Source organism: Lepisma saccharinum, chromosome 10 (genome assembly GCF_977018435.1).
Source record: "Lepisma saccharinum chromosome 10, izLepSacc3.1, whole genome shotgun sequence".
NCBI classification, from domain to species: Eukaryota; Metazoa; Arthropoda; class Insecta; order Zygentoma; family Lepismatidae; genus Lepisma; species Lepisma saccharinum.
Genome location: NC_139238.1, coordinates 80,206,440 through 80,220,134, shown reverse-complemented (window position 1 = coordinate 80,220,134; position 13,695 = coordinate 80,206,440). Strand labels below are relative to the sequence as shown.

At 39.7% G+C, this 13,695-nt stretch overlaps 1 protein-coding gene across 4 annotated transcripts in view; it reads left to right on the top strand.

Moving 5' to 3' along the window:
- LOC145993977 (ATP-binding cassette sub-family C member 4-like) overlaps positions 1 to 13,695 on the top strand; it is an 87,082-nt gene that overhangs the window by 53,146 nt on the left and 20,241 nt on the right. For all 4 annotated transcript variants that reach the window (XM_083130002.1, XM_083130003.1, XM_083130000.1 and 1 more), the window contains exons 17-18: positions 9,055 to 9,205; positions 12,128 to 12,234. In XM_083130002.1, coding sequence (XP_082986128.1) covers positions 9,055 to 9,205; positions 12,128 to 12,234 — 258 coding nt within the window. The remainder of the gene's footprint in view (positions 1 to 9,054; positions 9,206 to 12,127; positions 12,235 to 13,695) is intronic.

Sequence of the window (13,695 nt, the reverse complement as noted above, 5' to 3'; positions counted from 1 at the left end):
TTAATAAAAAAATAATATACAGTTTCCAAATGTATGCATTTTTTCTACTTTTACGTTCTTTTTCTGTAACTTTTGCTAATCACGACGATGAGGATGAATGGTTTATTTTGTTATTCTGTTATCTAGAGTCGCCTTCTGCTACTTTTGACTAATTATGAGAATAAGGAAGAATAATGAATGATGATGATGAGTAGTGTGGGGAATGGAGGAGCATGACGTGTTTCCTAGTTTTTGTTTTGAGTCCACTTTATGCACAGTTAAGCTAATCAAGACTGGATCAGAATCACTAGTGCCTCCGTCAGGTATCGAACCTGGAGCCCTTTGATTTCAAGGTGACAAAATTTCCACTGGGTCTTCAGGGAAACATTCCCAACTGGAAACTTACGTAAAGCATCACTCCACCTGTTGCTCATTTACCTATACCAAAGCAGAATTATGATAATAAATAGCAATCTATTTTCCAGTAAGTACAACTATCATACTAGGGGCTTCTTTTGAATATCCGTGTGGTTGTTTCAATTATTTTTTTTATGCAGAAGTAGCGCAAAAGTAGCGAAGTAGCGAGTAGCGCACATGAGTAGCGTAGCGAGCTACTTTTAGTAAATGTAGTTGTAGCTGTAGCGAAGCTACATTTTTGGACGAGTAGCGGTAGCTGTAGCGAAGCTACTTTTAAATTGTAGCGTTCTGATCACTGGTTATAGTTAGGGATTAATTGAGGTCCAGTACTACCAGTGTACCCTCATATACGGTCCATGACAGATTACGGGCAGGTAGATGTGGAATTTTAACATGTAGTGTAACAAAATACGCAAGAGGGCAGCACCTTGTGTGAATGACCAAAAAGGACTCTTGTTGGACACCCCCTCTGCTGGTCAGTCCAAGAACCACCCCAGGGGGGAGAAGGGGGAAGTTTTTTTTAAGGTAATTTTTTTTTCTCTTCGAGGAGAGAGACAAAAGGGACAACAAAGAGATAGTATGGCAGAGTAGAGGACATAGTAAAACAGCCTGTAGAGAGTGTGTAAGTGTGCATTGTGCATTGTTCAAATAGTGCGGATAAGGATTTTTTGACATGTGTAATATCGAAGCAAGGATCTTAGGAAAGGATTGGACAAAGTGAAAGAAAGAAGCCGCAGAAGGAAAGTGTGTAAATGAAGAGGACTGGACTAGCTTAGAAGGAATATGCAGGTGAGAGTGCAGTGAATAAGGGCCCCAACGACTTAGTTAGTGTGTGTGCATGGGATAAGTAAAACAAATAGTAGAGGCCTCTAATAACTAAGACGGAACTGTAAATACAACAAGAAGCAAAAGTATATACTTATAATGTTCACAATCATTTAATCATCTTTTTTTAACAACGCAGAAATAATAAATTCAATATTTGTATAAATATTATTGTACTAATTGTTTTTTTTATGAACAAATTATAGTGCTCACGGCGGCGAGGTGGGGAAAGGGTTATCACCTACGTAAACTTTCATAAGAGTCTCATGCCATCCCTTTCGCCTCTCCCCGTTGTGCGTCACATGGCGCCCAATAGCGTGGCGCGAATCCACGTAAGCTGTAGAAAAATCAAAAGAAGGAAACAAAAGATTAGTAACACAGTTTTAAATCTGAAAGGATGAAAATCAAAATGCCAGTTCCGTTGTATTTGCCATGGATCGTATGTGAAAATGCATGCTGTAGTGTAGAATAGAAAGTAAAGTTTATAGGTAATTTTAAATCTTTATTTCAGGACTTAAGCAAAGTTCTATTTTTATGGGCTATTTCAAAGTTTGTGTTGTTGTTAGTGTTTTATTTAAAGTGAGAAAAGGGATAGATTCATGACTAGCATTATGGGGAGGCGTACGCGTGATAATGTCACGTCTAGTTTTAAACCTTCTCCAAAGGGTCCTCCTAAAGACACCACTGTGGAGGGAAAGCTAGGTCCAGAGAGGAGTGCGAAATGCACAGGGGCGATTCATAAATCTGTCGGTGGTAATTGCTTGGGGGGAGGCCAGATAACTAATGAAGAAATTTTTGCCTTACTCCAAAATGTCCAAGGTACCCTCGAAGAAATGAAAAAGGATCAGCAGGAAACACGGAAGAGGTTAGGAAAAAATCAGGAAGAGCTCCAGAAAAATCATAACAATTTAAAAGATGATGTAAAATGCTTGGAAAAAGGTCACCAAGAACTGAAAGGTGAAGTGAAGAAAAATTTGAAAGATTTGTCCCAATCCAATAGGAGTATTGAGGAAAGGATGGGTCAGCTTGAGAGCGAATTCATTGAAATTAATCAGATCACTGGCTCCAGAATAGATTGCATAAGCGATAGAGCAAATAAATTAGAGGAAAGGGTCACCACTCTCCACAATAACAGAACTGATGGTGTATGCATCCACATGGGAAGCGACTGTAAAGAAACGGCAGAAAACGTAATGCAAGCAACAATAGCAGAATTCAACAACGCACTGCAGCAACAGTATGATGCATTCCATCAAGAGGTTGCTTTGTTGAGAGAGGAAGTGTCGGGCCTTAAAAGAGACATCGTATCTGTAAGAAAGGATACAGAATCGGCTTTCTCCGCAGTCACTCGACGGTTAGATACTTTCATAGATAAAGGTGAGAGGCAAAGTTCACGGCCAAGCTCAGTTACACCCTCTAACAATGGCAATAATGCATACCTACATAGAGATTTGAAATTGCCCACCTATCATGGAACTGAGGATGAATTAAAAACGCACAATTACATGCAAGAAATGAGGACATATTTAGCATTGTCTCAGGTACCATACGAGCAACAAGCCCAGGTCGCTGGGCTGTCGTTGAGAAACGCGGCTGCTAATTGGTTTACTATCCACAAAGGCAATATTACGGATTACAAGGGGTTTGAAAGTTGTTTTTCTCAAGAGTACCTGAGTGAAGAGAGACTCCTAAGACTGCGTGCTGAGTTCTTTACTTCTCGATACAATCCAGCCGACGGGAAATCTTTATGTGAATATGTTATGACCCTTGTCCAGAAGAACACAATATTACCTTCGCCGCTCGATGACAGGATGTTAGCTAAAATGGCTATAAAGCAATTGCCTGCGTACGCTCAGAGGTGCCTCATTGGGTCACCGGTCGACACCTCTAAGCAGCTAATTAACCTTCTTAAGGAAATCCAAGAAACGTCGCATGCTGCAACTTTTCAACCAAACAATAGAGCGAGGATGAGACAGGTAAATTCGATGCGTGGCGGAGAAACTGATAGAGACAGACGGAACAATTACGTCAGCCCAAGTGCGAGTTATTCTCGCGACAATGAGAGGAATGTCAACAGGTTCGAGAGGCAACCGCCTCAGGGCCCCAGATCCTTCGTGCAGCAAGGCCGAGGAGGGAGGAGCTACGGCAGACGTAATGGTGGCAACCACGGGTCTAGGGGGGAGGAAGAGGCGCGTCGCGGACAACAGAGCTCGCGGTTCTTTTCTGCCAACAGTGTATCCGTGGCAAGGTAAAATGAGGAAGACTGTTTTTCCAATAATGAAGCATGACAAAAGGGAAATATCCAAAATTCGGAAAGACACCTAGGAAACCGGACTGCGATAAATGGATCTTTTGATTTATCTGGGGAAGTAAATACAAATTGTGAGGGGTGAAATGGATGAATGTGAAACTAAGGTAATGCAAGTTTATACAAGAGATGCAGTAAATATTAACCACAATAACAATGGAAATGGAGACGTTGTTTGTTCGATATTTGACCAGCTCATTCAGAATGAAAATGAAGATGCAAAAAGTGAGGTGCTAAGAATGCCTATTATTTCAGTTGGTATAGGTGGAAGCCATTATCAAGCATTGGCCGACTCAGGAGCTATGGTCACTTGTTTATCAGAAGAAGTGTGGTTAGAAATAGTTAAATGGAAGCCTGATATCCCTCAGTTAAGCGTAGGGAGCCTCTAGGTAATATCAGCCTTCGGCAACAAAGCATCAAAGGTGGTGACGCAAGCATACGTTCCGCTGTCATTTGGGGAAGTGACCACTGATGTCATGTGTCTTGTAATTTAAAATCTAGTGAAACCGATACTATTAGGATCAGATTTCTTGAAGGCGTGTCGAGCTGTCATTGATTATGATCGAAGCATTGTAGCGATGACAATAGAGCAACAATGTGTTGAAATTAAATTCTTGTCGCAGGAAGAGGTGCAAATAGCCGACGGGGTGCCGACCCTTTTTCTATCTTATGAATGCAAGGAGCCTATATGTTGTTGTGATGAGACTGAGATCAAATCGTTAAGGAGTTATGTAAATGATAGTTTGGGGAAAAACATGAACTCTAAGGAAGCGAAACCTCAAGAGACTGAGACTGCCGTGTATGTGTGCACAATGGAAGATAATATCACGAAAGCTACAAGACGTCAGATTGAGGATCACGTTATGGCTACAGAAGGTCTAACCGGAGGTCAACAAGGAGTGCTTCAAGATCTATTAATATAATTTAGGGATATTTTCTATGAGAAGCCGGGGTTGGTCAAGAATTATGAACACGAGCTTGAAATTACTGATGATAGGCCTTGGGGACAGAAGCTTTATCCTATCCCCATTCAACATCGAGAGAAAGCTGACAAGCAAATTCAAGAAATGCTTCGTTGGGGAATAATAGAGCAGAGACCAACATGCTACCTGAACCCTCTAGTATGCGTGAAGAAGCCCGGAACGAATGATGTTAGAATTTGTTTTGACGCAAGGAGAGCGAATGAAGTGCTGAAAGCACAGCATGACGCCCCGCCCACTCCAATGGAGATTTTACAGAAGTTTGAAGGTAAACGCTACATTACTTGCATTGACTTGACCTCGTTTTTCCTTCAAATACCTGTCAAGGAAGAACATCAGAAGTATCTTGGATTCATATATAATAACGTTACATATTGTTACAAGAGGATGTGTTTTGGCCTGAAAACTAGCATGGCGAGTGCAATTCGATGCTTGAAAGCTGTACTGGGTGAAGATGTTAGAGAATATTGCGACGCATATTGTGACGATATTACTGTTGCTGATGATGACTATGAAGAGCACTTGCGTCATTTACGGATTGTTTTCAATAAGTTGAGGGATAGTGGACTGACGTTGAAGCTAAGAAAATGTAATTTCGCTCAAGAGGAAGTATCGTTATTGGGAATGAAGATATCTTCCCAGGGCATAAGGAAAGACCCAGAAAAAATGCAAACGTTGCAAGATTTTCGAAGGCCAAGAAATGTGCGGGAGCTAAAGAGTCTCCTTGGCTTCCTGAACTTCTACAGAGCATTCCAGCACGATCATGCAGAGTTGACTGTACCTTTGGTAGAACTACTGAGAAAAAAATAAGAGATTTATTTGGGGATCTCGTGAGGAAGAGGCATTCGTGAGAATAAAGGAGGCATTTTTACGTGATGTGATATTGAACCAGCCGTGGCAAGATAGAGAGTACTATCTAGAATGCGATGCAAGTGACAGGTCTATTTCTGCGATTTTATACCAAAGAGACGATAATGGTGAACCTCGTATCATAAGTTGCTGTAGCAGGGTTCTAAATGATTGTGAGGGCAATTACACAATTACCCAGAAAGAGTTGCTGAGCACTGTTTATGGCATACAAAAGAATGCATTGTACTTAACAGATACGTATTTCATAATAAGAACTGATCACAAAGCTCTGAAATTCTTGTTAAGCTGCAAACTCGCAAATGCAAAGATAACGTGCTGGATTCTTCTTTTGCAAGCCTTGGATTTCGAAATACAGTACATCAGAGGGTCGGAAAATATGGCTGATTACTTGTCAAGATACCCTAGTGCTGTAAGAAAGGGTCCCTGTAGTGTTCTGAAGGCCCCTGGAATAGTCGTGGTGGCCGTGCATTTCAACCCCCCAACAGAGCTTGTGCAATCCATGCATATGTTGCCTAAGCTGCAGGTGGATGATCCAGTATTAGGTCATATTATAAACGAATATGGTGATAAAGGGTGTCAAGATGTAGTGAAGCAGGGGTTTCGATACACCATCAAGGATGGCATATTGTGTAGAAAGGAAGGATGCTTGCTAAAAATGTGTGTGCCCGGAAGTATTACGCGAGAAGTGATACTTTTACCACAAAAGAGGTCATTTTGGGGAGTGGAAAACATTCATGGCCATTGCAGAGCACTTCACATGGTGGAAAATGAGAAAACAAATCAGGCAATTTGTTTCGGAGTGTGATTTGTGCCAACGAACAAAACATCCTAACAAAGACCTGAAAGGACCCATGCAAGCAGTTTTGGCAGAGGAACCAGGAGTTCTAATTGCTGCCGACGTCTACGGGGCCCTGCCTAAGGCAAAATACGGCTTGCAATATTGCTTGGTTCTTTGTGATGTTTTCAGTAAATATGTTGCAATCTACGCAATGCGGAAAGTTACCACCAGTGCCATACTTAACAAAGTGTTGAATGAGTTTTTACTGCTGTGCCCAAATGTACAAACAATCATAACAGACCAGGGAACTCAATTCACGGCTCATAAATGGAAGAGGTCGCTAGCCGAGAGAGGTATAGAATCTCAGTTTGTCAGCGTCAGAAACCAGAAAGCAAACCCGGTGGAAAGGGTAATGAAGGAGTTAGGGCGCCTCTTTAGAGCTTACACGAGCCACAATCACAAGCAATGGCCTTCGCACATTCCAGATATTGCCAGATGCATCAACATGGCTACACATTCAAGCACAAAAGCATCTCCATATGAAATATTTTTCAACCGGAAACCTGATCAGGAACTCATGAAGCTGTTTCACTTGCCTCAGCTGAACGATTCCCCTCCATATGAGTATAAACTTCTGAAAGTTAAAGAGAACATACAACTAGAAGCAGAGAGAAGAAAGAGAATATATGACAAACATCATACAATATCCTACAAACCTGGTGATCTAGTTCTCTGCAAGACCAACGTGTCCTCGGAGGTTGCAAAAGGGGTCTTTAAGAAGTTCGCCCAGCTGTACGAAGGGCCCTTTTCGGTCAGAAATGTTGTAAGAGTTAATTCCTATCAGCTGTGGGACATAAGAAACGACAATGACGGCGGGGTTTATAACAGCAGCCATTTAAAGCCTTACGTCATGGCCCAGGAAACAGCCGGAGAAAGCCAAGGAGGGTTGAGGTGAGAAGATCTGGTCATATAAGAGACCGTGTTGTGCCGCTGGCATTGAAAAAAGAAAGAAAAAAATAGGAAACAAAGTAAAGATCACAATTTTAAACAATATTAGTGTTATAATCTTGTTCATGTGTGTAATATAATGTTGTAATATCAATTTGCATCTATATTTCTAATTAGTTATTATGGCGTAATCTTATAGATAGCAGGGGCTATGTCCCCCTAAAAAAATAAGAAGAAAAATAATCATTTATTAAATTACATGGAGTACGAAATCATACTGTAGAGGGCTTGCCCTACTGTATGATTACGTAGGGGGGATGTGAGGCAACCACCACTTTAGTATTTCTTTTTCAATAATAATATACATATTATTATTTTTTTTTTGTATGTGTTTCGTGTGTAGTTTGCACTCTTCTCTGGAGTATAAGTGATCCGGTCATGGAGGACTCTGGCTAGAAGGTGCGGGTAGAAATTTTGTATTTTAACTATATATTTTTTTTCTTGGGTTTATATTAAATATTAATCTATTCCTATTCTCCTGGGGTATTTGGGTTATAGTTAGGGATTAATTGAGGTCCAGTACTACCAGTGTACCCTCATATACGGTCCATGACAGATTACGGGCAGCTAGATGTGGAATTTTAACATGTAGTGTAACAAAATACGCAAGAGGGCAGCACCTTGTGTGAATGACCAAAAAGGACTCTTGTTGGACACCCCCTCTGCCGGTCAGTCCAAGAACCACCCCAGGGGGGAGAAGGGGGAAGTTTTTTTAAGGTAATTTTTTTTTCTCTTTGAGGAGAGAGACAAGAGAGACAACAAAGAGATAGTATGGCAGAGTAGAAGGACATAGTAAAACAGCCTGTAGAGAGTGTGCATTGTGCATTGTGCAAATAGTGCGGATAAGGATTTTTTGACATGTGTAATATCGAAGCAAGGATCTTAGGAAAGGATTGGACATAGTGAAAGAAAGAAGCCGCAGAAGGAAAGTGTGTAAAAGAAGAGGACTGGACTAGCTTAGAAGGAATATGCAGGTGAGAGTGCAGTGAATAAGGGCCCCAACGACTTAGTTAGTGTGTGTGCATGGGATAAGTAAAACAAATAGTAGAGGCCTCTAATAACTAAGACGGAACTGTAAATACAACAAGAAGCAAAAGTATATACTTATAATGTTCACAATCATTTAATCATCTTTTTTTAACAACGCAGAAATAATAAATTCAATATTTGTATAAATATTATTGTACTAAAAGTTTTTTTTTTTATGAACAAATTATAGCGCTCACGGCGGCGAGGTGGGGAAAGGGTTAACACCTACGTAAACTTTCATAAGAGTCTCATGCCATCTCTTTCACCACTCCCCGTTGTGCGTCACACAAGTGCATAGAACTTTTTTGGACTGCATAATTTATTTATTTACCTTCAACAGAGGCAAGTTCGCAGTTTCAGAAGGTAGTATTGTAATATCCTCTTTTACATTTACAATATGTACAGTCACATATACACCTTCGTTTCTCACCATATCTCCCTCTTGCTTCCTTTACACAAACACACACATATTCACACAGACACATAATGCATAACACATACCACACTGCAAACACACACACGATACATATACATATACATGCACACATCTTGCTGACAGAACAATTATACTACTTAACTGTAACATCAAACAATTTTCAGGTATTTACACATTTCACCTGAATCACACAAAACAAGCCTCACAAACACAGGTATCAAATATCATTACAGGAGACTTCAATATAACAAATAAATCCATTATTTAACAATAAAACTCCTTTAACATATTCATAGATTTAGCCTGTGTTATACCGAAATCCAAGTCCACCAAATAAATAATTTGAATTTATATAAATATTCTTTGACACCTAGTTATAAACTGGAATAGTCCATGTTTACTAATCAAATCTGTTCCCTTCTAGATATTTCTCACTTTTCTGGGAATTCTGACTGTTGTGGCTATAGTTGAGTATTGGGTTCTTATTCCTACAGTGCTTGTTGGTACTTTGTTCTACTTGCTGAGAGTGGTTTATATCCATACATCAAGAAACATCAAGAGACTGGATGGAATAAGTAGGTAGAACAGCACTTTTACAGCTTTTTATCTTACACAGTTCTAAGTTAGCTCTTATTAAATGATGAAAAGTTACACCAGGCACAGGTACTCACAGAACATTTCCATTAATGGGGCAAAAACAAAGAATTGTTTCTTTCAGTTCGATTTCATTTGTGTGTGTCACTAGAAGAAACGTTTTAAAGAAGAAGAGGAACATAAGAAATATGAAGGAAGTGATAGAGGCTGTACGTGGGTTGCTCAGAAAGTATTGCCCCAGAATTTTTCTTCTCATACCAGAATGAAGAGAGCAGTATGAAAATGGAAGGGTAGTAACATTGAAGTTTAATGCCCACATGTGTGTAAGTACATGGTCGTCTGACAGATAGCGCCGCAGTACTGTCCGTGAAAATTGCGTCTGTGAGTAACACACATTACAAACAACAAGCTGCAAATGAATTCTTAGTGGCGGAGAAAGAAAGTGTGAAAAACATTCACAAACTGTTGTGTGATGTGTATGGAAGTTCTGCGGTTGATAGGAGCACTGTTGGATGCTGGGTGCAGAGAGTTAAGATTTCAGGAGAAATGGAGCTGCATGATCAGTCGCGATCTTCGCACCCTGCCCCAGTCACCAGCCCAGACACGTCGTCGATAACATTATTTGTGCAGATTGGCACATCACAAGTTGGCAATTGGCTGTACAGATTTCCGTTAGTAATGTTAGTGCAATGGTAATTATTGACGCTTTGGAGTATTCAAAGGTATGCGCAAGATGGGTTCCTTGAAGTCTCCCAACCGAGCACAAGCCTCCAAACCTAAGAGGCAATTGCCAAATTTGGTTGGACTGGCCTCCCTCCCACCCCCCACCCCCACTAAGTCCTGATCTGGCACCATCAGATTTTTATCTGTGTTGGCTACTGATGGATGCCCTAAACAAGGTTTGAACATGACACAAGCGTGATTCGTGCAGTGAGAATATGGCTATGTGAACAGATCATGAGATGATACAGGGAAGGAATTCATGCCCTTGTTTCGCACTGGCATAAGGCTGTAGATGTAGATGGAGATTATGTAGAAAAATAACATATCTAAAAGAAACATTCAGATATACTGTGAGTGATTTTCATACATTTTGAATAAATTGTTTTCGAGAAAAAAATGTGTGGCATTACTTTTTGAGCAACCCACATAATAAAGGAAGTCCTATACAAATGCACATACATGCGTTTGTGTTTGTAGTTGTATATTTATTACTTATTACTTAAAGTTACTTTTCTGACACATGTGGCTAATTGCGATGATGAGGATGCTGTCATACAATGTGTGACAGCATTTTTCATGGCCTGCATGTAATGAACATTCTGATAGCGACTAGCAGTGCTGTACACAGAATACTTTTCAAAGGAATGTTCATGTTGCAGTTTCATCACTATTTGAAGAAAATGTTGTGTTACTTAAAATTTATTATTGAGAATTGTGGTCAGAACACATATCTTGCATTCATAGTTATGTTATAACAACTAATAACTGGGCTGTAATTTAAAAACTGCATTTATTTCTTGCTACATTTATGTGAGAACCAAAAGGAAAAGATTCCATGATGTTTTTGCAACTGTCTATTTACATATTAACAATTTACAAAAAGTATTGCTTTAGAATTATTGTCAGAGATTTGTATTATAATTTCATAATAGAAAGTGTTTTAATTAATAAAGTACCAGGTGGTTATAATTAAAGTGACTGTGTTCAGAGTGGTACTGCACGGGCTGTAATGAGAGTAGCAGTCTGAAACTTCGTAGATATGCTAATGAAGCAATGCACTCGGGAATTATGCAAAAACAAAGTTTTAATTCTTGCCACCAGGGTAAAAAATGGCACTGTAAGCAGTCAAAACGTGGTATAGTTACAGGAAAAAGGCAGGATAGATCAAACACGTGAGACAATGGTTCTGGCATGTTTATTAGGAACTATGGTTACAAGAACTGTTCAATATGGCCTCCCAATTCAGCAACATGCTGCGTTCGTAACACGGCATGGTCGACGGATGGGCCGCCTTCCTCTCCCTGGTGCAACATCCAATTCACCTGTTTCCCCGAATTTCTTCATCATCTTCTTCAGCCCATTAATTGACATGGGCCCTCTTCTCAGCCCTTTCTGTTGGCGATATTTCCGCAATGCAGCGTTGCTATTGCTCTCATCCTGGTAAAACAACTTCACTAGCAGTGCACGGTCTTTCTTTGCAATAGCCATTGCTTTTTTCACGGAAAAATTCAAACTTTTAATGTTCGGCGAACATTCACGTCACTAAAGGAAATAAGCAACAAGCGTCACCACCAACAACAACCAGGGAGCTCACACAATGGTTAGGCAATGTCATCAACTTTGACATCAGAGTTACGGAAAATTCCACGTTTTGACTGCTTACAGTGCCATTTTTTACCCTGGTGGCGAGAATTGGAACTTTTTTTCTTTCTTGTCATAATTTGCAAGTGCATTGCTTCATTAGCATATCTACGAAGTTTCAGACGGCTACTCTCATTACAGCCCATGCTGTACCACTCTGAACACTGTCACTTTAATTATAACCACCTGGTATTTTTATCCCCAGAACTATTTTGTTGATTTCCCAAAAATTGCACTCTGTGGAATCTGCTCCTTCTTTCTCACACCCATCCACCTATATTAGGATTCTGCTTTCCAAATGAAATATCCAAAATTTCAAGGTCCTTACTTTGTATAGGAAATATGTTGAAATAATATCACAAATAATATTTAAGCCTCAAAAATGTTGTTTTGTCCTAAAGTTGCCACACTTTTTTTGAACCATGCATCGGCTTTGATTTCCATTAGAATGCCAAATTCATTGTATAACTTGCTTGTGATTTTCCAACTTGTAATACAGACAATGAAATAAACAGATGCTGAATGCTATTTCGTTTCAGCTCGCAGTCCAGTTTTCTCACACTTAAGTGCATCTTTACAAGGGCTTGCGACAATAAGAGCATTTGGAGCCCAAGACATTCTGATGAAGGAGTTTGACAGCCACCAGGTGAGGTGTCAAGAAAGAAGGGTTTCACATTTGCAGTATCGCTATAACCTTTGCACTTAGTCTAAGTTTCTATGTTGTGCCTAAATTCTAATTATGAGCAGTAGCATGCATTTTTTTCAATACATTTTACCTAAATTAACATTTTTCGTTGATGGTGAGTGCTAAGTCTGTAAAAGTGTGGGAATGTAGGGTTTAAAATTAAATTTCATTATCTGTTATTACAGGGGAAAATAAACTTTTTGTAATTTAAGGTATTGTATTTGCATCAATATTTAATATTGTTTGATTAATGTTATCAAAGCATGTGGCAATTGTACTTTCAGTGTTTTCTTTCAATTTCAACATCAGACTTCTAATGTGCTAATCTACTAATTTCCATGACACAACAGCCAAGTAACTTTTCATTGTGCAACATGTTGTGTGATCATTACCACTGCTTCCCGGCTTTCAAGCTCGGAGCATGCTACTATTGGTTTCAAGTAGCTTCCCATTTGTACTCACAATGCTGAGTAAACATCGAAATTTTAGAGTTCCCATCTGGGATCAAACCTAGGACAGCTTGTACCAAAGGCAACAGAGCTAACTATTGCACTATGCAAGAGCTCTCAAATGTGCTAAAATTATACAGGGCTACTATAAATAATTCAACGGATTTCGAAACACTGTGTTTTTCCAAGCATTACACATACAATAAAGATGGATATATGAAAAGAAGCTGAAACTTGCCAACTTTTCATATGACACACAGGTGGCAGCACGAGTTCATTGCCATTACAAAATGGCAACATTTTGCTTGCTGGAATATGCAATGAGGTCATCTGTTACTGCAGTGCAGCATGCACTCAGAAGAGAATACTAAAAAGAACCACCAGGCCACCAGAGCAGTGGTATCAGCAGTTTAAGAACACTGATTGTCTGTGTAAATGGAAAAGCACGGGACGACCAAGTGTGTCTCGACTACCGCTTCGGGGGCATGTGTCATGTGACCAACATGTAGACTACTAGGTGGGAATAATAATAATTGGCAAAGGGAAGACATGCTTAAGGCCACGGATCAAAAGAAACTATACCCTATCCCAATAAATTACAAGTCACTACTTTAGAAGCGTATGACGCGTTGTTACGCATAGCTTCTGTCCCGTAAGAGAACCATGCCGTGACACCCAAGGCCAGGCTTTTAAACACACACACACAATAAACAACCACGCAAGCAATTTCAATTAGTTCATGTTAATTCGCTTGACGTAGATACTCATCAAAAATGCACAACCTCGTCTGGAAACAGTTCAGGAAATACCCTGTATGGTGATGTTCCAATACCTTCGTACAAGATGTAACTATTATCGTACATGAAATAGCACATTCAATCTCATCACAATTAACACTGCTTATTGCCAATAGAATTCTTGTAGGGAATAAACAACAACAATATTTCAGATCAATTTTACGTAAACCAATTTA